General features: G+C 50.1%; 1 protein-coding gene across 4 annotated transcripts in view; it reads right to left on the bottom strand.

The window, feature by feature from the left end:
• Positions 1–22,779, bottom strand: part of wake (ankyrin repeat and fibronectin type III domain containing protein wide awake) — an 88,732-nt gene that overhangs the window by 29,141 nt on the left and 36,812 nt on the right. For 2 of the 4 annotated variants that reach the window (XM_025307131.1, XM_025307134.1), the window contains exons 3-6: positions 17,390–17,538; positions 16,587–16,715; positions 15,264–15,453; positions 12,013–12,272 (exon numbers count right to left, since the gene is read on the bottom strand). In XM_025307131.1, the coding sequence (XP_025162916.1) occupies positions 12,013–12,272; positions 15,264–15,453; positions 16,587–16,715; positions 17,390–17,538 (728 nt within the window). Of the gene's footprint in view, positions 1–2,833; positions 3,777–12,012; positions 12,273–15,263; positions 15,454–16,586; positions 16,716–17,389; positions 17,539–22,779 lie in introns of those variants that run through there. The other 2 variants (XM_025307133.1, XM_011136922.3) reach the window with 2 other exon arrangements.

Here is a 22,779-nt window from a genome sequence, read left to right as displayed (position 1 = left end):
TCAACACATTTACATAATCCTGCCCTGTGGGTGTGGTCCGTGCAATCGATGCATAATATTAACTCTCATAACTCGGCGGTAATTGCTGTTTTCGCTTAGAGATCAGTATCGAAGGCGAGGAGAGGACAGGGCAACCTTTTTGCTGGGTCGAACATTATATAGATTAACGTCATTAAAACTGCTCGATCATTATTTGCTCGCGTTGCGCTTTCGCTGTCGTTCAGGGTGTCTAGTATCCGCTTCGACATACAAAAATATAATTACATCGGAGCGGAGCATTTAGATATTTTCATCAAAAACCGACAATGAGCAAACGCTTGGCGCTTGCTCGCGATTTAATAATCATCGTCAATCGCTGCTCAGCTGAATTCAATCGCTAGTCGCTTTGTTATTCATTAAACGGGCGATGCATAATTGCCAAGTCCGAATTAATGACTCGCTCATTACGTGCCGGATCAAGCGCTAATTTAACTCGGCTCGCGCCGAGTGTTTATCGACGACTTCCTCTCTATCTGTCTCCCTCGCCTCTATCTGTGGCCCTCGACGATATTCCACCTGAGCCGAGCGAGCCAAGACATGAAAAATGTCACGACGACGAAACAATAGGGGATTACGATCGATCGTCGTGGCGGCTGCAGTGGCGAACTTTAAGAATCGCGCGTTCGGTGCGCGCATACTTAAGGGGACTGGAGGGTCAGATTACTGAAAAATCGTGCTCGTTTTTGATAATGATTTTGTGACGAACTGAATAAATGTGCAAAAATGAAAATTTTACATATATTTATATAACATATGAAAAGTAGAAAAATTTTGTTTTTAAACAAATATTCATATAAATATATACCCACTTAAATTTTAAACGCGTTTCTCTCGAAATTTTATTGTTCAACTTTTTGCAGTGATTTCTCCGAAACTGAGCTTCATATCGATTTGAATTTTAAAGCAATAATATTTGTTCATGTGACTCTCAGGTGAATCATGGACAACTCCGTTAAAATATTTCATTTTATTGTAAAAGAACTGAAAAATTTGAATTTTTTCCTGATAATAGTTACCATTTTGTCAATTTTGTTCGATTTTTTCTTTTGAGTTCACCGGATAATGCCTCCTCAAGATTTCTAGCTAAAATTCGCTCTGATCGGACCACCGAGAGCCGAGATATTACTGCAAAAACGATAACTTGAAAGAAGAAAAAGGAGAGTATATTTCAGCTATATATATCGTATATTTATACGAATATTTGTTAATAAACATAATTTTTCTACTCTTCATATGTTGTATAACTATATCTAAAATTTTCATTCTTGCACATTATTCAGTTCGTCACAAAATATTATCAAAAACAAGCACGATTTTTCAACAATCTGACCCTCCAATCCCTTTAAATACCGCGCAGCTCCGCGTAAATGATTGAAAAGCCAGACAGTCGATAGGCGCGAAGCCGCGGCCGGCGAGTTAAGGTTGGACGTTCGATACGGGGGACATAACTTGATGAAAAGTTAACGACTTGTCCAACGCGACCTCGTCTATATTTATCCCTATATTATATGTCATTTGTACGTGGGAATGTTATGTACGCGTGTTTTGCTTTCACTCGCGGCGCGCGTATCAAACATCGCATCGCTTTCTTCGGCTGACCGGTGAGGGCATCTCGCGGAGGCGAGGCCACGTGGAGGAGATGGCCATGCGTTCGAATTCTTCCTTGCCGAGGACGGACGGAGAATCGCCGACATTCGTCTTCCGACGCTTTTACAGCCGCGGCGAGGCGGCTTTGCGGGAACGCTTACGGGAGGAATAGCGAGGATCCTCCTCGAGAGTGAAAGCGAATCGTCTGTCGTCTGTCGTCTGTGGGTGAAACGAGCTTGCGTAATCGATCGGAAGCGTAAGCTCTCGGCCCGCTCTCGATCGGTCGGCCATTCTTCTCGCGGCATTACGCGATTTCTGAGCTGAAACGACGCGGAGCGCGTTCGAATTTTTCAGCCGACGCGACGGAGGGCTCCTTCTCCCTCGCTCGGAGGGTTTTCGCTCTCGCGTTCGATCGCACACACACACACACACACACACACATATATATATATACGTGTGTGCGCGTGTGCGTTAAGCTTGGATAAATTCACCTGACCGAAATTCGCTAGTCTCTCTAATCGCTTGCGTCCCGTCCGGATACGCGTGTGAGGCCGTTGGTCATTCGGCCAATCTGTCATTCGACAGCTCGACGCACCGTGATATCCTATCATATCACATCACATTACATCGCACCCAGACACGACGGGGAAGAGAGCGATTAGAGAGAGAGAGAGAGAGAGAGAGAGAGACGAGACGAGCGAGAGAATTCCGGTACGCGATAAACGCGCGGGAGCTTCATTGAGAACGGGAATGCCGTATCATCGGGAGCGCTCTCCTGAGAATCCGCTGCGTCAGTCCTTTTGTACAAGCTCGAGAAAGGAGGTGTCATTTTCGGGAGGCCGAGCGGGGCCGCCCTTGGAGGCAGGGACCTTCGGCGGGGAAGGACGACGTAAGGCGAGGCGCGATTCAATCGGGCGCGCGTCCTTCTCGTCGCCGAGCGAAGAAATCGAATCTTTCGCGCCTCGCGAAAGAGAGAAAGAGGCAGCGAGGGAGAGAGAGAGAGAGAGGGAGAGAGAGAGAGAGAGAGAGAGAGAGAGAGAGAGAGGCAGAGAGAGAGCGAGAGAGAGGCAGAGAGAGAGCGAGAGAGAGGCAGAGAGAGAGAGAGAGAGAGAGAGAGAGAGAGAGAGAGAGAGAGAGAGAGAGAGAGAGAGAGAGAGAGAGAGAGAGAGAGAGACAGAGGCAGAGGAGATGGCTCGTTAAAACTCACCGGCGACGCGCCGCACGCCGTTGCACCGAATGCAGAAACCGGTTTGTACCGCACTTGCGACGACGATTCCCGATGCATTCGTGATAGGGCCCGCCGCGAGGTCCTCCACCTCTGCGCGTGTCCCTCAAAGCGCGTCCTCTTCCTCCATCCTCCTGCTCACCGGACCACGCGTCGCCGTCGGCGGAGGGCCCGGTGCTCCTCCGGACGCGGCATCCTCGTCGTTCGCGCTCCGCAACACGACGAACGTCTCGACGAGAGCGTTTCGGAGCACCTGCTGACTCAACGCCGCCACGTTCCGGCGGCTCCCCGAATTTTCATCGGCCGCTCCTGCGCGTCCTGCGGCGTACCTCTCTCGCGTCGCGTCGCGTCGCTGCGCCAAGACACCGTGTCTAATCGCTCCTCGTCTCACTCTCGCTCTCCCGCTCTCCGCGCATCACTACTGATCGACTGATTAGTCGGCAGGCTAATCGAGCGACTCGCTCATCTCGCGGACTCCCGTTGCTCGGAAAACGGCCTCCCGCGATTTCCCGAGATCGGCCGGCCACTCTGTTATCGCGCCTGCGATAAGCGGACGCGTATTCTTTGTTCGCGAAGCTTCCAGCGAGCGGCCACTCCGGAGAGCACGCGCTCGCTCGCGGCCGATCGCCGTGGACTGTGCAGGTCGCACAGACCGACGACTCGCGAGAGAGACTCGCCTTCCCCGGGCCCGGCAGGAGAGCGCGTAAACAAGGCGCGGGAGACGATTGGCTGAGGAGTTACCTGTCCGCACAGGTATATCGCGCGCTCCCCTCGCCTCTCTCGTCCCGCTCGTCTCTCTCTCTCTCTCTCTCTCTCTCTCTCTCTCTCTCTCTCAGGCGCGGCCGGCTAACGTGCTCCGCTCGCAAAGCTGCATCGCGGACCGTCTCTCCTCAGGGGACTCGAGAGACTCTCTCTCTCTCTCTCTCTCTCTCTCTCTCTCTCTCTCTCTCTCTCTCTCTCTCTCTCTCTCTCTCTCTCTCTCTCTCTCTCTCTTTCTCTCTCTCTCGCTTTGTCTCTTTTTCCTTTTCCTCCCTGAAACACGCGCCGCTGCTCTATGTCTCGCGATAAGCGCGACGGAGTCTTTTGCCCCGAGCTCAAACTGAGACTCAACTTTTCGACTGAAAGCCGTAACCCTTGAGCTTTCCAGCGAGCTCTGGATTCCAGCTGTCACCAGGCAGCACGCGGAGTGTTTTCCGACCGGAAACTGCGGCACTTGTCGTGCTTGAGGCGAATATTTCAGTCGGGGAGTGCGCGAAATTGGGTTCGTTATGCGGAAGACGACTGCGACTTTCGGACTCGGCAACTCGCTTTTCTGCTCTCGAAGCGCGACCTCTGAGCAGCGCGTGGGTGAAATGTTGGGGAACAAGCTCGTTCGCGTTCGTTGCTAATAGTCGGCTGGGCCGTTTTGGGTTTTATGTGGCTCTACCAACGACTGTTTTGTAAAATCATGTCGGACACGCGAATACTAATGCCGTCGTCACGCCGTAGTATTCGGCGCGCACACAACGCCCGTTCGTAAATAACTTTGCGTGTACGCGAAGAAAGAACAGATGGTGTCGGAAATCAAATGCGGTGACAGATGTCAAGGGTATCAAACGTTCGTGTGTGTCGCAGACGCGTCATTCGGTGGTCCAAATCGACTCGGACAACCTAATGTTCCACACACACACACACACACAGACACGCGCACACAAGCGCGGCTGATGCTGAGGGATTTTATATTTTATTTGTAGATTGATATTTTGACAATTTTACATCTCGGTTAAAAAATCTATATGTTAAATTATATATTGTTTTGAGTCAAATAATCGCGAATGTACGTAGCTTGAGAAAAAGATTTTTCCACAAATTTGTAATTATGGCACAGCAGATCGTTAAATTATAGCAGGATATCGGTCAGAGTTTCGGCTCCCGGGCATCCCTTTGTTCTCGACAGGTCCTCGTGAAACACCCGTTGCCGTATCAAAGTCTCCTGTATAATAAACGATTTGACACGTCTGAAGACGCATGATGTATCGTTGCTCGCGTCCATGTTCCCTTCGTCCTGCTTCTCGCATTCAGCATCCCGTCCGTTCCGGACATTCGCTCGTGGCCCTGGCAGTGGCCGTCGGTGAGCATTCGATCCGCTCGGAGGAGCACGTGTTAATTAACGCGACGAGACTCTGATTATAAATATCCCGCGAGTCGACGAAATGTCTGAACTTTTAAAAAAAGCATCAAAGAAAATCACGGTGATGATGATCACATGGATGAAATCTCACCCTGGTATATATTCTTTTATTTTCGAGATAAAAAAACCAAACGAATGCAATTAAATGTTATTTATCGTCATTGAATATTAGATGAAAAGTAAAAAAGTTATTGTCCGCAGCGGATAATCTAACATTTAATAAGAATGAGACAAAATTCGCATGGGATAAAATTCCACTCTTTAACGCTACCATGACCTTTAATTATTCTCCGCAAACGAAGTCACAACAACTTTGACACTCTGTACAATTAGTCGCTAACATTTTCTAATCGTATATATTCCTCTTTAATTAACATAAAGCTAACAAATGTCCGATGCTTCGATAGAGTAATTTTCTTTATTTTCAGTAATCAATAAATAGTAAATCAATGTCGCGTACAGTTGAAAGGCCTCCTCGCATTCCCCTCGTCGTTCCGGAACCTTCGAGAAAAGAAGAGACGCCCAAGGGCAAGTTTCTCTTGCTTCAATCGCCGCCGAGGCCCGCAATGTTTACATCGCACCGATTGTGTTGATCGGCTCGCGAGCGATGACACTTTTTGCCCTTCGTATTAATACTCGCGCGCCTCGCGTACTCGACCTCATTCCATCAGCAGCAGCCATGCGCGACACGCTCGTCACTTGCGTCTCGTCTAATTGAAAGAAATGTATCTCATCGATCCTCGAGATACTCAGTCAGCATCGCGTCGGCATCGCGTTGATTAACCGCACCGTCGAATCGCGGCTTTAGAAGTGTGAGCGAATGAAATCCGGAGGACTCCAGCAGCCGGGAAGTAGGACGCCGGTAGCGATACGTCACGTTTCCAGGTATGTGGAATCATTTATTATGCGGAAGGTCCCCGATAACGAGAGCAGATGTTTGACGAATTTTCCGGGAATCTGCGCTCGGCATTCACGATCCGTCATCATCCTACTAGTAATCATGACTTTATGAATCTGCAATTACTCTCGTCAATCTCTGTCTGTCTATCTATCTATCTATTGCATTGCTGTATACAAGAGATATTGATCCAGACAGAGACGGATAACGGTCCATGAACGCGGATCTTTAATTCATCATGTTCTCAATCAAACATTCTGAATAATTCCCAACTGTGTGAGTATACCGGTCTTGTGTAGAATATTCAACGTCTCGTGTCGCTTCTTAGACTGCGACCTTTTTTGTTTTCGGTCAGCACTTCTTTCATGTCTGTTTACTCTCGTTACGGGATCTAAATTTAATATCCATTCGTAAAAGAGTATTTTCGGGAGCACATAACTGTTGTTTCCGCTTCTTGTTGTCATTTTTTTTTGTCAGCTCTTTCAAGAGTTCCAAGTCCTATCTAGACTTTCAATGTCAATGAAGAAAAAGAAAACCGTAGCGAATATTCTCCACTCGTCCCGACTAAACATTCTTTCTCTACCGCAGCTTACCAACCAGAAACGCTAAATTTTTGTTCCAGACGTTGCGGGAAGCAAGTCCGACGGACGTGGATGCCGCACCGGAGGATCCGGTTCGGGCAGAGCAGGGTCGGCCGGAAGGTAAAGTTTACAAGTTTCCTACACATCTGTATTCAACCCTTTGCAATCTTTGTCTTTGCAACTTGTTCCTCATCGGCTCTCTTGAAAGCTTCATGTCTCATTTAAATTTTCAATGTTGGAACGAAAATATAAAGATAAAAATTCCATATCAAAATACAGCCATATTTTCGATTCGTCTCGATCAAAGATATTCTCTCTCTATCGCAGATTATCAACTGGGAAAACTACTTTTCTGTTTCAGTTATTGCGGAAAGCAACAACAATCCGGCAGATGCGGATGCCGCACCGGAGGATCCGGTTTGGGCAGAGCAAGGTTGGCCGGAAGGTAAAGTTTACAAGTTTCCTACACATCTGTATTTAACCCTTTACAATCTTTGCTTTTGCAACTTGTTCCTCACCAGCTCTCTGATGAAAGCTTCAAGTCTCATTTAAATTTTCAATGTTGGAACAAAAATATAAAGATAAAAGTTCCGTATCGAATATTTCTGTATTTCCGATTCGTTCCGATCAAATATTTTCTCTCTTTCTACCGCAGGTTATCAATCGGGAACATTATTTTTCTGTTTCAGTTGTTGCGGAAAGTAACAGCAATCCAGCGGACGCGGATGCCGCATCGGAGGATCCGATTCGGACCAAGCAGAGTCGGCTTGAAGGTAAGTTTACAAGTTTACTATAGGTCCTCTGTTTGACCCTTGGCGATCTAGAGCTGGGATATAATTTCCGGCCCGACTTGAATTACGATCGCAGAGGGTAAACTACTCTTTTACTCGCCCGCACTTGTTGGTCAAATCTGATGAGCAAATGTGGATTTTTGTTACAGAATGGAAGCGGAACGTGGCCGGCTCTGACTGCAAGTCGTTTCGGTGAGTAAATACAAAATGAAAATAGAAACAAAATTCCGCATGACGGATGTGGGACTAGATAAAATATCGTTCGAGTCAATGCGAATTGCAAATAGATTCTTGTATGTTGAGTTTTGCATGTGTGTGTTTGTGACGTTGAATAAAATACATTGCTCGAAACAATCGGGGGATTACTTGATCGATAGCCTGCATTACATACGAGATTTAAAATACCGAATGATTCTCTTTTGATATTCAGTCATCTGAATAAGAGATATTCATATCTACAAACGCGATACCGTCATCAGCTGCTTTATTTTCATTTTTCAAGCGGGCCGCAGAATTATTTAACGATTTAATTATTTGACAATATTCAATTGTCCGTGTAAAATATATTCATACGCATAAATACCGATTACCGTTGGCTACTTTTCTCTTATTTCCAAAACAGGCTGTAGAATTATTTGGCAATATTGTCCATTCGTCACGATCCCTATTGTCTCGAGTAGCGTATAATGCGCGCAGAAATTGCGCCAGCGCACGCCGAGCTTGAGGTATCCTCGCTCGCGTGCTTTTGAATATCGCGACCGCGGTTATCACTATACGCGTTTTTATCTGCACTACTAACAAAGAAAGTTTAAACTCTCATTTCGCCAAAGTATCGCGAACGTAAGCTTCGTCGTGACGGGGAGCTATCATGCGTGAAAACTTTGCCCCGCTCTCTCTCTCTCTCTCTCTCTCTCTCTCTCTCTCTCTCTCTCTCTCTCTCTCTCTCTCTCTCTCTCTCTTTCCTCTCTCTCTCTCTCTCTCTCTCTCTCTCTTTCCTCTCTCTCTCTCTCTCTCTCTCTCTCTCTCTCTCTCTCTCTCTCTCTCTCTCTCTCTCTCTCTCTCTCTCTCTCTCTCTCTCTCTCTCTCTCTCTCTCTGTCTCTCTCTGTCTCTCTCTTTGCGCTTCCTCGCCTCGGGGCGACCGGTTTCTGATTGTCTAATTTTTCCTCACGTGTATTCGCGTCGCGAATATTTCACTCGTAGATATCGATACTCTCACATTTTCGCGACTTTTCAGACGCGATCGCGAAAAGCGCCGTAAAAATCCGTTGGACGAGTCGATAAATTTTCACACGGTTCTTGCTCCTCGCCGGTCGAATTTATTTACAATCTGTTTCGCAGCGCGTAAAAAGTTTCCACCGATGTCGACGTAAAACGTTCGTTAATTGACGCAAATATCGCCACTCTAATACAAATATCGACCGTGTCGCGAAAGTGTAGCAATCAACGTGGGACGCGCTGCAAGATGGATGCTGCGCGACATGGAGAGCGGTAGCGGACATGGGCGGACAATGGCGGATCTGGTTGGATACAACGAGACTTCATCAATATCATCATCGGTGAGCGTTTGACTCAATGCTCGCAGAGAGCTCTTTTATTGTGCATGCCGCAAATTTGCATTGACTTTTGTAACGAAAATATATTCCATGAATTATTGCCATATATTATGGCCATATATTGTTGCCATATATTGTTACCATATATTGTTGCCATATATTGTTGTCATATATTATTGCCATATATTGCCATGTATTCTCGCCATATATTATGGCCACTTGAAATCACGCGAGCAATCGAGAAAACTGAATTTACCGGTAATCGCAAAGGCGCGCGGCAGATGTCACGGACGGATGCCAGCAGCCCGTCTCAGGGCTGCCCGATAACAATGCTGTTGCTGCAATTTAACTTTAAACCACAGCGGCCTCCGGTCGCAGGAAACTTTCTATCGCGAACTAACCCCTCGAGCGGAATGTTACCGAGAAGCGCTCTTGAGATAAACGCTGGTTATAAGCGAACTTGCCTCGTTTGGGCCCCGTCGCAGGATCGTTATCGCGGAAAAGAAGGAAGAAAGGAGTTAAACATCCGACACCGTTGTGAAAAGAGGGGCGATGGCGTCCCTTCGCGAGTAGAATGTTAGGCCGTTGCGAACGCGAGCGTTAAATTCCATCATGGCTGCGAACGTCTCTCGACTAGTTTCTTCGCGGAAACTGAATCTTCATAACTCGCGCTTGATCGTGCGTTGAGACTCTATCGAGGGTGGGGAGATTGAAGCGGACGTTGATGATATAAGCGTGACAAAGTAGTCGCGCGTTTTATGATCGCTCTTTAAGATGGACGCTTCTTTCGTCGGTGATAAAGACGAGAAGAAATCAGAGCCTGCTCTGCCGGTGAGGTCGTAAAAACCTCATGGATTTTTCTTCCGCAGCTGCTCCCGCGGCTGTTTAATCCGCATTACGATCATTTTTGCGGATAAATATGGCGAAAGTGACATCCGCGGATAACCTTTGTCCTTTGAACGATGCGTCTCGTAAAGTTTTCCAGCTCTTACGCAAGTTCTTCGTTCGGTGCTTGATAAAAAATGTCCCGAGACGTGCCGTACCTACGAAAAATGTTGCACAGGGAGAATACTCAGCGCACGTACCATCTTGAAATGAAATACCGCGAAGGAAACTATTCTCGTTCCTCCAACTTGCGTTTTACAAGTTTCGAGATCCATGAAAATTTCAAAATCAGATACTGCTTGTTTGAGGGAGGTTTTTAGACATTTTCTGTGAGAACCTGAAGAGCGAGTATCGATTTTTTTCGAAAGATTCGAGATGCAAATCCAAATGTGTTATTTATATGCATACGAGCGTGCGATTGGCTGAGGCTTTTCTCGAAGGCGAGTTTTGTCGTTTCAAATTTCGCAAGAATCGTGTGAAGAAAGCTTGAGCCAATTACACGCTCACGCATGTGAAAATAACACACTCGAATTTGCAGCGACGACATAGCGGGGATATTTAGCGAGTACTACTTTGAAATTTCCGATTAGATTATATTTCTCGCTTGAGGAGAATCTTGTCAGACACTCTCCGCCGGAAAGGCGGATATTGACTCTTTTTGCCGAGATGCAAAATATTATCAGGAGCGAGGAGCCATGCGAGGAGCTCCAAGGATAATATCCTCAACGATAAGTACGCGAAGGATTTATATATAATATATGAAAGTGCAGACCGTGCAGACAGCATAGCGACGTGGAAACTCGCAGTTTCCAAGCAGGCGCGCCGTTGCTACGCGGACAATTATCGGTACGCGTAACTTTACTCGTCATATATTAAATTATCGGTCGATGAAGATGCTTGAATTCGTAACTTTATCTTCGACTCGCCGCGCGGTTTCCGTCGCGCGCAACTTGCAAACTCCGCACGCGGGAATATGGGTTAATCATTGAGATTCGCTGGTCGCGAGCCATGTTGAGGAACGAATTATTTGTTTCTCGCTTCAAACTAAAAAAGTACGATTCCCGGTTAATTACCGAATGAGGTGCCGAGAAGAAGAGGAAGAGAGGCGCGCGTAAAGTGTGCGTCATTACAAATTCTTACTTCTGCAATGTAATCTCTCGCTGCGTCTCTCTCTCTCTCTCTCTCTCTCTCTCTCTCTCTCTCTCTCTCTCTCTCTCTCTCTCTCTCGCTGCATCTCCGTCCTGCATTTCGAGTCTCCGTTATCAAATTCCGCCTCAGACAGCGCGGCGATTATTAATGCCTTTCGACTCGCTCGCTGGCGAATAAATTTATCGTCATCCCCGTCGGAACGGATGGAAATGGGAATCTGTTCGCGATGTTCTTTCCCTCCCTCCCTCCCTCCTCCTCCCTTGGTACACGAAAATGCAGACGTAAGAAAGCGAGTACATGTCGTCGGGCGTTTTCTCCGTTATATTGGCGTCGGGCTGCTCTCGCGCGCGCAGCTCTCGCGTCTAATTTCATCGCAGACGTCGCAGAGCCGCGACCTCATTAATAATTTGCGGAAAATTGCGTCAGCTGCCGCGTCCGCCTTTGATTAGGCGCCCGGAATTCAATTTATTAATTAACCCACCCTACGCGGCCGCCGCTCGTCCAAAGTTGATTTTGATTACAACTTTGGGAGGCCCCCCCCCCCCGTTTCATTTAAAGCTGACGGCGAGCCGTTGCCGTTTATCCGCGGAGACAAGTGGGCCCGGGCCCGCGAGTTGTTGAAAAACCCGCTCAAAATTGTATCGTCAGAGTCACGTTGAAATCGTGCGTGGAAATGCTAGGAGGATCTCGTCGCAATATCTGCAAAATGTTACGCAGATGCCGGCGACCCGGTCGTTATTCAGTATCGACTCGGCTCGTGTGTGACAGCAACTAGAAGCCGACCGGATCATCGATAACCGCTCGACAGCGCGTGACATCTTCCAGCTATCGACTATATCTAGCCATCGTTGGCCGATAAAGTGCGGGAGCTCATGGTCGAGGCAGCGACACCGAATCCGAGCGACACCGAGCGCGTCGTCTTGACACGCACGAGCGGGTGTAATCGGCTGGAGCTTCGTTGGCGTCTGAAATCGTTAAAAAATACCTAGGAATCAGACGACGTGATTCCGGGCGACGAGAAACGTCGTCAGCGAAGAGAGCTCGAGCCCATCACACGGCCCGACGCGCGTCGAAATGACGCCGAGAGGGATTCGCCTCGATGAGAAATCCGCGCGCGAGTCTGGTCGACTTACCTACAACCGCCCGGTGACCCTTGACCCGCCTGCCGATGTTGGGTGACACCAGGCTCAGCCTGTCGCCCCTCGCGCCCAGCAGCGGACTCGGACTCCTCCTCGGCGGGGGCGGCTGATCGACGAATAGGCCGTAGCTGCTGCCAGCGCTGATTCCGTTGCCGCCGATGGTGGTCCCGATGCCTCCGGTCAGTCCCCATTCCGCCACGCTGTCGATCGAGCTGCTTCTCGGCAGGCACGAGCTCGTCGCGCTGCAGTCTCGCCTGTCGATTCGTGCGTTTCCGATTGTAAGAATAATCAAGAAGCGCGCGCGCGAGACGCGCTCATTGTTGTCCGAAGTCCGCATCTTTCACCCGTCCGCGATCATCGTCACAGCGAACAAAGCTGCGGCCGGCTCTTCGTTTTCCCCGGCGAGATCCGAGAGAAAAGCGCCTCTGTTTTTTTTTTACTCCCACCGCGCGACAATCAGCGGACTTTGGTCGCGTACTTCATCACGAGCGGCGATGAGAGAGTGGGGAAAAAAGCGTCCCGATATCCCTCTCGCGAGCAGGGCAGGCAGGCTCCTCCTCCTCCCTATTGGCGCGGCTGACGCGTTGATCGCAAAGCGAAGCGATCGATGCATTTTCGTGGGTGCGGTTCGCAGCGCGCGACCCTCACACTCGGGCTTTGCGCGCTTTTCCCCCGTTTTAAGCGCCGCGTCGAGACGAGCTCCCGCCTGCGCTACTCCCCTCCCCGAGCCAAGGTGACGGTAATTTAATATCGCCCGTTATTGCATAACGAAGACACTAGGAGCGACTCGGAGTAGAATATCCTAGGCGCGACCACGCGTGTACGCCCACATGCCGAGCATCGAATTACCATGGCGCGTCGCGCACTCCCCAACGCGCTTTACTTATTTGCTTGTTTAATGGCGCGCGACCACCCCTTGATAGCAAGGCAGCGAGCGCCGGGATTTCGGCGACTCTGCCTCGGAGCTCGACCGATAGACGCGCGAGGACCGATTTCGTCATTATAAATAGGGGGAAGAGAGAATAATCTCAATTTGGAGTTGAAAGCTTCAGCCCCCGCGGGGAACGGGGGGGGTTGCCGGCAGCACGCTCGCACGGGCGCTGGGGCGACAAGAATCGCGCGCGATTATCGCGGATAATTCACGGCGGGACGCAGTTAATAATTAAAGCGAGGGGAAATCGGGCTTTCGAGCAGCGGATCATCACCGTTGAGCGGCTTGGTGGGCGAAGCGTCGCGCGGCTTCGTTCCTCCAGGGTGGAGTTTCTCTCCCGGCTTCCGCGAAATTAGCCCCAAAGCCCGTGACTTTGCTCTCCTTTCCTCGGGGGCAGGCGACATTTGTTTACATTTTAATTCGGCCCGTCTCTCTCCGTTTCTCGGACACGGAAACTCACTCGCCGGGGACTCTATCGAGGTGTGTTATTCGTCGGCTGCCGATCGATAACGACGCGCCGCTCTCGCGATGCTATCGTTAACAATCGCGCGCTCGGTGGCAAACCGCGTCACAGATTCGCCGCTGACCTGCGATATTTCGAACGAAACTGCATCCGCCGCGGAGTCGCCAGGGCAAAACGGCCCGAGCTCCCCGGGCGAGTAATCGGCCGACGGAGGAGCGAGTTTCCGCGGCAGTAGGCGGAGACGGAGAATGAGGTCTTTGCTAAACAAATGCCGGCGTCGCACAGTGGGACGTTTGTATCAAAAAGTTGGCCAAAATTATTTTTTGACGAATTTCGGTTTAAAACGTGCTACTCACGATCATATATATGATCATTATAAAGATTTCGTATAAGTTTTTCATGAAATAAAGTGCAAATGTGTATGTAAAAATATTTTAATAATTAAAAAAGCATAATATTCCACGTCAATAAGTATTCAACTACTAGACAACTAGACAAACTTCAAATTTCTTCATCTGATAAGTGTCCATCATCTAGTGAGATTCCATCTTCAGAATCAACATCAGTTTCGTCTATTGAAATATTTCCTCTTCTTGGTGTGGGATCAAGAAACGTATTCAATGTTTTCTTTAAAAGTGATTTAGATTTCTTTCCTCCGGTATGGGTCTTATATTTGTTGATAACGAGTCAGAACTTAGTACAAGTCTGTTGATTATATCCGTATTACAAAAGGAAACAAAAAAGAACAAAAAGAAACAAAAGAAAACTTCATGTCTAAATAATCTTTAGACAAAACCTAATTTACGTTTAGGGAAACAAAAGTAATTACTAAAACTACATTCGTGGTTTTCCGCGGCTAATTCTTTCTGATATTTTATCCGGAGAGATTACTCTTTCGTTTCATCCAAGAAACGTAACAGGGATACGCCCTGAAGTATCAAGCTAAATCCTTCGAGTTTGACATCGAGAACGCAAAAAGATACGTTATTGAATACTATTTTCAAAATCATATATCTACGTGAATAACAATTCAATTACAATAAATATAGTCTAAAACATTTCTTCATACCTTCCTCGAAACAATCCATAACGAAAAATTTCGTGCTGCCACTTCTAAGAACTTTAAAATTCTGATCGAAGATCGTATACTACTGTGATCAAAAAATAAGATGAATTTGTTTATAAAATGAAAAATCTTTATTTATTCTTCCAAATCAATTTCATCCAAAATAATTTCATGATTTTATAATACCCGCGAAGTTTAAATGAAAAATTCACTTTATTTTTTGATCACTGTAGTATGTTATAAAGCACTGAGAATTGGTGCGTGCAATACGAATAACGTCCACATTCTGACTAACCAAACCACTTCATGTTATCGCGGATGAACAAAAGCATAGCGGCCTGTTATTTCGCAGATATTCAACTGTCTAGGACAGTCACTCGTGTAGAGCAGGAATGATTATAAAAGAATTCACTTTTGGCAAGCTTTTCAGGCCAAACGTCCCATTGTGCGTCGGCCGGGCTGCGCTCGTGTCGATTGCTCTTTCTTGCGTCTAATTTCGTATTCCGTTCTGTTCCGAGCGGAGTCTCGGTCTCTTTGTCGCCGCGGATTGCTCGTCGTCACCGCTGTCGGCGATGCATTATGCATACAAAGATCACCTTTGACCGGGCGATCGGCCAGAGTCTCGTGATTCGGTCTTACGTTACCGAACGCATTGAAGATCGGCTAGAAGAAGCGACGTTCCATCGGTCGAAGAAAGCCGACCTACCAGCCGGGGTAGGTCGGATCAGGTCGCGCGGGGTGTAGGGTGACGGCGTGCGCGAGTTTCGCGCTTCTCGGTGACATACCTCTCCCAGGAGAGCCGTCGTGGAATTTCATCGCTCGTGGGGATGAAGCTCGGCCGCTGGTTCAAGAGCCTCGCGAGCCTGTTGAGGGGTTGCGAGCCGCCGATGTTGCTGCTACTCAACCTGCCGCTCCTGCTTGAGTGCTCCTTGGAGGATTCCCTGCCGACCGGGCCGGAGTCGGAGACGCGGCGTTCTGTGTCACAGAGATCGGAGATTGAAGGGAGCGGCATCGCGTGATCCGACGGGCCGCGGTGGAGACGCGCGCGATGAAACGCCCAGTGGTGGATTTTGTCAGACGTCGGATCTTTTTATTTTCTTTTTCGTCGAGATGCGCGTCTTTGTTACTTTGGAAATCTGTTCTACGGACAAATATCGCTTATTGTCTATTTTTGAAAATCCCCACGCACCTGGACGTTTTCCGCTGCACCCGCGCGTCTTTGGTGCGTTTCTCTCGATCTCTCGGAGATGACGAAGCGTGTCAATCAGGTTCCGCCGCCGATCAGGCGGCGAAAGTGCCGGTGCAGAAGCGTGTGCATGTGGCCGGAAACAGCGCGGCGCGACGTTGTTTATGACGGCAGTGCATTTTCTTTGAGCGCGCGCCGCGCATATCCGGTGAAACGACTCGCCGTTTCCACGGGGTGTCGCCGTCCTCGCCGCATTATAAATTCAGCGTGTGGGCCGCGGGTTTTGTCGCCACGCTTTGTGTCCGTGAAATCGAAACTCCGCGTGCGCCGACACGTTGCGTTGAAAAGCGAGAAACGCCGAGTCGCGCCGCGAGATGAAATGCATGCCAGTGCCGAAACACCGTCGTTTTATTCATCCGCCCGGTCTGCGCATCGATCCGAAACCGAGTGCACTTGTATGCGACGACATCATGATCAATAACAACAACAACAACAACAACAATCACAACCACAGCAACGACTCCATTTTTACTCAAGCTTGCATTCCGCATAATACAATAATAGGGGGGGGGGGGACATTGAGACGCGTCATAGATTGCACACTCAAGCTCCGCTGCACGTCGCGCGTGAATCGGAAAATCGACTACTCGGCCGTCGGGATTCGACTCGGACGATCCGCATGCGTAACGAGAAAGAGAGAAAGAGACAGACAGACAGAGAGGGTGAGGGATGCGAACGGTGCTCGAGTGAGGGGTGGGGGTGACACGTGGATGACGCGAAAGTACCGTAAGAACATCAGCTTTGAGAGCTGGTGAGCGGTGCTGAAAGTCCAACATATATAAACTCTGAGAGAGTGAGAGGGGGGAGGGAGTGAGTCTCCATTCTACACGACTTATCCAATAAAATTCTTTGGCTGCCTTACCTATCGTGTCGTCCGTAAAGGATATTCTCGGCGTAAGAAGCTTCGTACAATGGGAAGCCGTGCTTCCGCGCTTCGCGCAAGTCGTATTGTCCGCAGTGGGTGGAACGACCGATATCCCCGTTGTTACCGCTGAATGCGAGCGAAAGATGACTGTGATTAAATGTGACAGCTGATGCTGGCGTCGCGCTCACGCGCGCGCGACTGCGATTGCAACCCTGACGCCGCAGGCGGATCTCGAGCGATCCTTCGGATTTGCCAGGAGCGAAGATGCAACGCGCGCGCGATCCTCCGTCGTTCGCGCACACGAAGCCGCCGAGTCAGGCGACTTCTTATTGAAAGCGAGCAGCAAAGGGCGCACGAGCCGCATTCATTAGACCACGCGATTCAATCCGGGCTCATTTGTCGCGTCGTCGAAAATCCGCGGCAGACGACGACGCGCCGCACGATGTCTCGGGACAATGGCGGCGAGAGCTGATGTCGTATTCGCGGATCAAGAGCGCGGATTATCCGCGCGGATTAAAGTGTCTTCTCTCTCCCTCGCCGCGAGATAACCGCGGGAAATTGCTGTTTCGCGAAAGACGGGGCAACATTGTCGCTGGATGGATCGAGACGAGGCACAATGGCGGGGGGGTATCCTCGCGCGCGACTGCGGCGAGGAGAGACAGAGAAAGAAAGAAACAGACAGAGAGAGAGAGAGAGAGAGAGAGAGAGAGAGAGAGAGAGAGAGAGAGAAAGAGAGAGAGAGAGAGAAAGGCGCGATCTCGCGGGTCGCGGTGGTCGGATTTCTGCGGTTTGACGCTCACCGTTGTAGCGCGCCTCGATTTGAGCCTGGAGTATGCTGAGGCCAGGTGTGACGATGGCCGGTAGAGTCCTGGAGCGCAGGAGAGGCGCCGGGCGTCCTCCAGGGCCGCGCGCCGACCTGTTGTCCGCTTTGCATTCTGCCACCGGTGCGCTGCAACGAGAAAAACGTCGCGATGAAACGATCGTCGCCGCCGCGTTACGCCGCCGTTTTCGCGGCTTTCGGCAAATTGACGCGTGCGCGCAGCCAGGTGGAAGATGCGCAAATTTCCGAAGCACGCGTCATTTTGCCGTCCGCCCAAGTGACACGGGGTAATCTGAGCGGGCGTAGTAAATTTGATTAATAATAGTCCGTTGCGTCATGATTAACCCGTCACACTGATGAAACTAGTTTTTGCCATCAATTCTCGCGTGTTAAAGCGCCGGACTAATTAGCGCGGCGCTGGTTATTCGCGACGCTCTCGTCCCCGTGCGACCAATATAATTATCCTTGGAGTGCGCGCACGGAGGATACTGCGAGGGCAGAAGAGAGAGAGAGAGAGAGAGAGAGAGAGAGAGAGGGAGAGAGAGAGAGAGAGAGAAAGAGTCGCCACGTGAGCTTTTAATCCGCGGAGTAGCTTCCGAAATGTAACACACCGATGAGCACGTTTTTTGTCACTCGAGAGGAAAAAAGGAGCGCGCCTCGGATGAAGCCTCCTCTCGCTGTCCGAGATATTGTCTTTCTTCCTCCTCCCTCGCGCAAGGGATGGCAATTTCGCGACAAGATGTTGCGACGCTTGATGCTCTTCCGGAAATTCATCTCTCGACCTCGGCCGTCCTCGGGCGCGCGGCATGTTGTCGAGGACCACTATTTCTCTCTCGGTGGAAATACCCCTTGCGGAAAATGCCACGGAATTTTCCAATCTACGATCCGCTCGCTTTCCCGCCCGCCCGCTCGTCTCTTTTCCCTTTCCTTGATTTTTTCCTTCCGCTTTTAATCGGGCCGCGCGGTGTTCTTGCTTAGCTTCGAGATTGGACAGATTGGTGTCGGGATGGCGAGGGGGTGCGTGAGGGTGCGGAGGCTCTCTCTATCGAACACGTTGCTTTGAGACACGGGAGGAAAAGGGGGAGTAACGCGCGTTTCATCGAGCACCCGTGTCAGTTGAAAGCGTGACGGTGACGCCCGCTGCGAGCCGGAAATTCGCGACAGCGTTTCCTCAGCGAACGAAAGAACGAAGACAAACTGCGACGTGTATCCTCTAACGAAGTCTCCCAGAGTTGGGCGCGGCGCTCTCAAAGTGCGAGCGCGCTCCTCCGGCGTTCCTCCGCAGCGACACGGGCAGTTGTTGATTGCGGTAACTCTCTTTGCACTTTGCGAGCACTGCGCTTTCCCGCCCCCTCTTGTTGTCTCGTTGTTTCTTCGGATCGGCTCGGACGGGCGGGAGAGAATCGTCTCGAATTCGCTTTCGCTGCCTCGTACTTTGTACTTTGTGCAGGAATCCGTCCAGGACGACATATGGCCGTCTTGGGGGCGATGAACGCTGCGCGAAAGTTGCACAGAGATTAAAATCGCTCCCATGGCGGCGACACCTCGCCACCGTCGCCGCGGCTTAAAAAGGAAGAAAGAAACAGCACACACGCTCGGGCGTTTTTGTTTTTCGTTTTGTCTTTTTTTCCCGAAAGCTCTTGATTCTCGTCGTCGACGAAATCGAGCGAAAAACACGCGGGATTTTCAGCGGGTCGAAAGTTGCCGACGATGGCACTCGACGATAACGCTTTTAACACCGGAGATATGATTGACGAGAGAGAGAGAGAGAGAGAGAGAGAGAGAGAGAGAGAGAGAGACGCACGTCGGAGCGGGAGATACAAGCACGCGTTAATTTGAATTCCTCGCCGAGAACGGGAGAATGTGACACACGTATTATCAATAACAAAGAGAGAACAATCGGGGAGATGAATCGATTCTCACCAGCAAATGACAGGATCGCACGCACCGTGGCGGGCTACAGCCAGGGGGGATGGCTCAGGGATGGAAAAAACAGCGCGTTTGCGGAGCTTTTTATCCGCTTCGTTCGACGCCCCGGAGGTGGCACGCCGCAGGGCACGGCGAGTTTTGCGAGAGGGTGCCGTTTTACAGGAGTGCGGAATTAAATCAGTCCGCCTAATGACAAAGTAACGGACAAACGAAGCGAAACTTCAGAGACATTTTGTGGTCTTTTTCCCTTTGTCTCTCTCTCTCTCTCTCTCTCTCGCTCTCTTTCGCTCTCTCTCTCTCTCTCTCTCTCTTTCCTTGGCAGAACAGGGGAGAAAAAAAGAAGAGAGAAACGCTCGTCCTCGGAATGGGACGCAGAGGGACAAAAGAGGTCGACGGAATCTAATTGATCGTGTGCGCGCGCGCGTCATCAAAAAACGACAAACTCCAGGAGAGTGGCACGTCCTTGGGGGAGGGGGCAGGAGGGAAACCACAGGAAACGCCCAGGTCTCTTTAATTTATGGAACTCGCGGGAACAAATAGACTTACGACACCGTGAAATGATGGTGCAAACATAAGTAATCGTTGACTCTCGAATCCGGTCACCTACAAAGAGATAGAGAGGGGAGGGGGGAGGGAGGGCGACATGGAAAGACAAAGAGTGAGGGAGGACCTGTTTGTCAGGGCAGAAAAGTTTGCGCCACCGTGAAAGGGGCGTCTTATTACCTCTTGTCTGCCATTCCGCTCGCCTTTTTCTCCTTTGTCTCTATCTCTCTCTCTCTCTCTCTCCCCCCCCTCTCTCTCTCGTTGCTTATTTATATCCGGGACTCGAATACATCATGGCGCGTGGAATTCGCGTGTTTCTTTTGGAAAAACGCATATCGGTCGGGTATAATGCTCGAGGAAGCGCTCGCTCCGCGGGTCGCCGCGGTACGTCGCGACGAATATTCGCTTCACGACGGATCGCTGAGTTTTTCTTTCGCTCTTCCGCGGCGTGACACGCGCGCGATGCAAAAAAGGGAGAAGGAGGAAGAGGGAGAAAGAGAGAAAGAGAGAGAGAGAGAGAGAGAGCTTTCCCTCGGTTTTTGACGTCCTTTTGTTTTTAGCCAGCGCGGCGCGATGCAAAAATCGTCGAGCGGGTGTCCACACCGGGAATATCCGATCGCTCGAGCGAGAGGGAACACGAGCCGACAACAACGAGTTTTCCATATACCTACGAGCTGAATACTTTTCAATCGACTTGTCGATCGACGGGGCGCACTCATAAGAGAGAGAGAGAGAGAGAGAGAGAGAGAGAGAATTATCGCGAATAGAGGACCGAACGGTGAGATGCGCGTTTTTCTTGGAGAATTCTGGATAAATTTAGAGATGTTACCGCGAACCCCGTACGGTCTCGTTTGTAGTGATCGATAAAACAAGCTACAAAAAGATGAAAAAATGTTTAGGAGGAGGGGGCTTACAGTTCCCGAAGGAAAAAACTCGGAAATGTCTGCTTCGCATCGGGCGCGCGGTGCTTCTCGTGCAAAGCCATATTTGTAATTACACTGTTTCGTACGCGCAAGTTTGCAAATTTTCGTTCGCAAACCCAGCTCCCATCCCCCGAGTCAATCTGACCTAACCAAACCCGACGGTAACTCGAAAGTCGTTATTTTCACCGAATCGATGTTTGGAAATTTTAAGTATATATGCCATGACATTTTCGAGTTTTAAACTTGCGCGTATCGTTTTATAGGTCATTTTGTTGAAACTGCGGTTCCCCGCGGTAGTATTTCCAAATCTTTCCCGAATCCTGCAAATGGAAATTTATAAAGTCGACTGCGGCAATGGAGAAGACTCCGGGGTAGACTCGTCGATAGAATTCTGCGGGAAACGACTTGTATGCGGAGGAAACGCGACTTTTAAGTCGATCAACATCCATTTGGACTAGCCACTCGTCGCTGACTTTCCCCGCGAATATTTCCGCGAGAGAGAGAGAGAGAGAGAGAGAGAGAGAGAGAGAGAGAGAGAGAGAGAGAGAGAGAGAGAGAGAGAGGTTCCTTCGCTGCCGGAGGAACGAAATTTTCTCTGACGACCGCGTAACGCCAAAGAACAAGAAAAGCCATGAAAGAAACATAGCCCTTCATGGCGGCCAAGTCGTTCCCGGTTCACCCGACCGCTGTTTGCTCTTTGACCGTAGCGATAGTAATTTTTGAATCAACGATTCGACTCGCAACGACGTCGGACTGAGAGCATTCCCTCCGTCGCAATCGACAAGATTCAAAGTCCTCTCGCGTCGCATCGTGCCGCGAATCTCACAAATGGAAATGGATCTGGGGAAGCTATCGGACAGCGTATAGTCGGCCTCGACGGAGATTCGTCGCAGAGATTAATTCGGGTCACGGCCACCGAGTCGGGTCTGATGACCGTTCACCAAGGTTTCGTCATTTCCTCGCGTGAGCGCGCGGCTCAGAGCAAGCGAGAGAAGAGAGAGAGAGAGAGAGAGAGAGAGAGAAAGAGAGCTGCTTGTCGTCAGCTTTCGATTTCCTGAAATTCCAGTCGCGCATTGCTCATGGACTCTCGTCGCGTGCGTTACGTCAGCGGCCGCAGGGTCAAAGGTAAATTTAAGAGGGCGCCGCCGCGCAAAGTGGAACAACAGCCGGGAAACGTGCTCGCTTTGCATGAACGCGATAAATTTGCTCGCAACGAGCGGCCCCGGCAATGAAGCGGAGATTTATGGCGCCCCGTCGGCGAGTGCATTTTTTACCGCTACCGCGAGACTCGCGTTGTCTTTCGGTGAGTGCGTTTGCGCGAGGGAGGTAAAGAAAAGCCTCTTTGTGGAATGATTAAATACCCCTCTGCGTCGGCGGTGCCGATTATTCCGCTCACATATTCCGCGAGAGTCATTCGCTCCCGCATCCGCGTCAGGATTGATGCGATGATTCCGCGCGAGCTGCGCGGCGCGGTGAAATCTCGCCGCTGATTGCCGTCGATTCGCGACGTTGCGCCAGCGAGCCGCTAAATTTCATAATTTGCCGGATGTTTAATTAAATTGGTATCCTCTCGCGCCTCGTATACACCGCGCGCGCGCACTCGTCGATTCCGCCGGCCTAGACCGCCAATGGCCGCGCTCTCTCGTCTCTTGTCGACGTGCATATTGCTCGCGCGGAATGCAATCAAGAGGCGAGCCGTTTGCTTTCGCCGGCGCTCCACGCTGAAATATTGAGAGCTGCGGCGGCGATCCGGCGATAGAAGGCAAACGCGAAGAATACGTTTGCAAAGTGGAAAATCAATAACGGCTATTTATACAGGCGGAAAGATTATTGATCGCCGGGCGGCGCGCTGGTGAAGAAAGCCGCCGGAGAACGACACCGCACCATCCTCTCATTTATCTTTGATCCTTTGCTCATCGGCCGTCGTCTCGCTGACGATCGGCGGCCGCCGATGTGGTCGCTCCGGTCTGTCACG

The sequence above is a fragment of the Harpegnathos saltator genome, unplaced genomic scaffold (genome assembly GCF_003227715.2).
Source record: "Harpegnathos saltator strain DR-91 unplaced genomic scaffold, Hsal_v8.6 scaffold83, whole genome shotgun sequence".
NCBI classification, from domain to species: Eukaryota; Metazoa; Arthropoda; class Insecta; order Hymenoptera; family Formicidae; genus Harpegnathos; species Harpegnathos saltator.
This window is presented reverse-complemented; position numbering and strand designations above follow the sequence as displayed.